The 1,733-nt window shown below is 36.8% G+C and overlaps 1 protein-coding gene across 1 annotated transcript in view; it reads left to right on the forward strand.

The window, feature by feature from the left end:
- The window catches only part of LOC133017813 (uncharacterized), a gene marked incomplete in the record, with an annotated part of 6,135 nt that extends 4,402 nt beyond the window's left edge, over nucleotides 1-1,733 (forward strand). Inside the window, 2 exon segments of the mRNA XM_061084026.1 lie at nucleotides 1-66; nucleotides 930-1,733. Of these exon segments, the coding sequence (XP_060940009.1) occupies nucleotides 1-66; nucleotides 930-957 (94 nt within the window).

The following is a 1,733-nucleotide window of genomic DNA, read 5'->3' on the forward strand; positions in this document are numbered from 1 at the left end:
AGCATTTAACCAGAAGATGAGGCGACAAGTCACACAGCCAGCCATCTCCCGAACCCCTCACAATGAGTAAGTACATAAAGTCAATGTTAAATCTCCCTGAGAAAAGTGCAGCGCCGGGTTTGATGTGCAATATGTTTAATATTAATACAATTTGAACACCACTATTTTATTTAAGCTCTGTGCACAACATCCAGCACACAAACACAAAGAAGTGACAGTATATTGTAGAACTGTTTGAGGAGGACTCACTAATGATAAGGAATAATTCAGCACTGTAGTATTAACACAGGACACAAGGACAGGCAGGTTTTGAAAAGGCACTGCATTAACTAAATTCAAATTTCTCAAATAGATATTGTGTTTGATGAAGACAAATCTTTGGCAGAGATATGTGATTAAAGATGGCTGACTTTGTAATCCAATGGTGAATGAAAGAATTAACTTGATGAGCCTCACTCTATTATAAAAACGAATATTTTAGTTTATTACAACATGGGTTTTTACACAGAGAAGATTCCTTGTCCATCATGCATGCAAACAGGTTAACCAAACAGAATCAAGTGCAATGGAAATGCCCAAGTATTAAACCAAATGAGAGGGAACAGGTATAAATTTAGGTCACAGGAAGTCATGTCAGGATTCCTGGGAGACTGTCTCAAGGTTCATCTTATTACAACACCAGGGATGGTAACTCTGAAAACCAAACACAAAACCTCCAGATCTAAAGTCTTCCTGCAGAGGCCTTCTTCACACCCCTGTGTGAGACATGTGGTCAGGTTTAATATTCATCAAACACAATATTAAAGGCAACAAATTGGTCACAAATTCCCTGACAGTGTTTTTGTAGTGAAGTGTGTGATGATGACTTTAATGGAAACCTTGTCACCTGGCCTCATGTAATTTATGAAATTGTTTCTTTTTTTCTGTAGATCAGTGGATTATCAAGACCTTACATGAATGTACCTTGTGTGATGACAGACCACATGGACCTCACGTTTAACACTCGTCATTTACACATACCGTTTTTTGTGTCATGGGGATTTGTCATATTTCCAGATTTACGCTGAATCCTTCTACAGCAAGTGAAATACATCTTTCAAGGAATGTTCTTGTGAAGAATATGCCAGTTGGAAAGGCAGGAATTACTACTTTCATCCCTGCATTCCTGTGTATATCTTGACTTTGTTATTCTGTTTCATTCTGCTTTTTCTTCTCTTTGTACTGTATAAAATGATAAAGAAAAATCTATTCTTCTGTTATTTCTCTGCCTTAAAGGGAAAGTTCACTCAAAAATGAAAACTCACTCATTATCTAATCACCACTATGTCGATGGAAGATGGGTGAAGTGTTTGAGTCCACAAAGCACTTTTAGATTTTCAGGGGTAAACAATGTTGCAGTTCTCTGGACCCGTGTTCACATGTGTATCAGGGAGAACATGTTTTAGTAGATTTTGAGTCGAATGTGAATGTCAGGTATTTTTTTTCTGTGGTCAAAACCGTGAATCTTTAATTGTCATTTTTTACTGTACATTTTTTTAATAGTCACCCATTAGAGGATCCCAGTGACTTTGTGACTCTACATTTATTCTAGCGCTGTCAATATGTCGGAATTTCCTTATGGCTGAGACATAATTTCTCATGATAATTCAAAAAGGAATTTGTTGTTTTGGTGAGGTTCTAGCATAACGCTATAAATACTGAGATGCTAAACATTAAACCTGCTATAACTATGA

The sequence above is a fragment of the Limanda limanda genome, chromosome 2 (genome assembly GCF_963576545.1).
Source record: "Limanda limanda chromosome 2, fLimLim1.1, whole genome shotgun sequence".
NCBI classification, from domain to species: Eukaryota; Metazoa; Chordata; class Actinopteri; order Pleuronectiformes; family Pleuronectidae; genus Limanda; species Limanda limanda.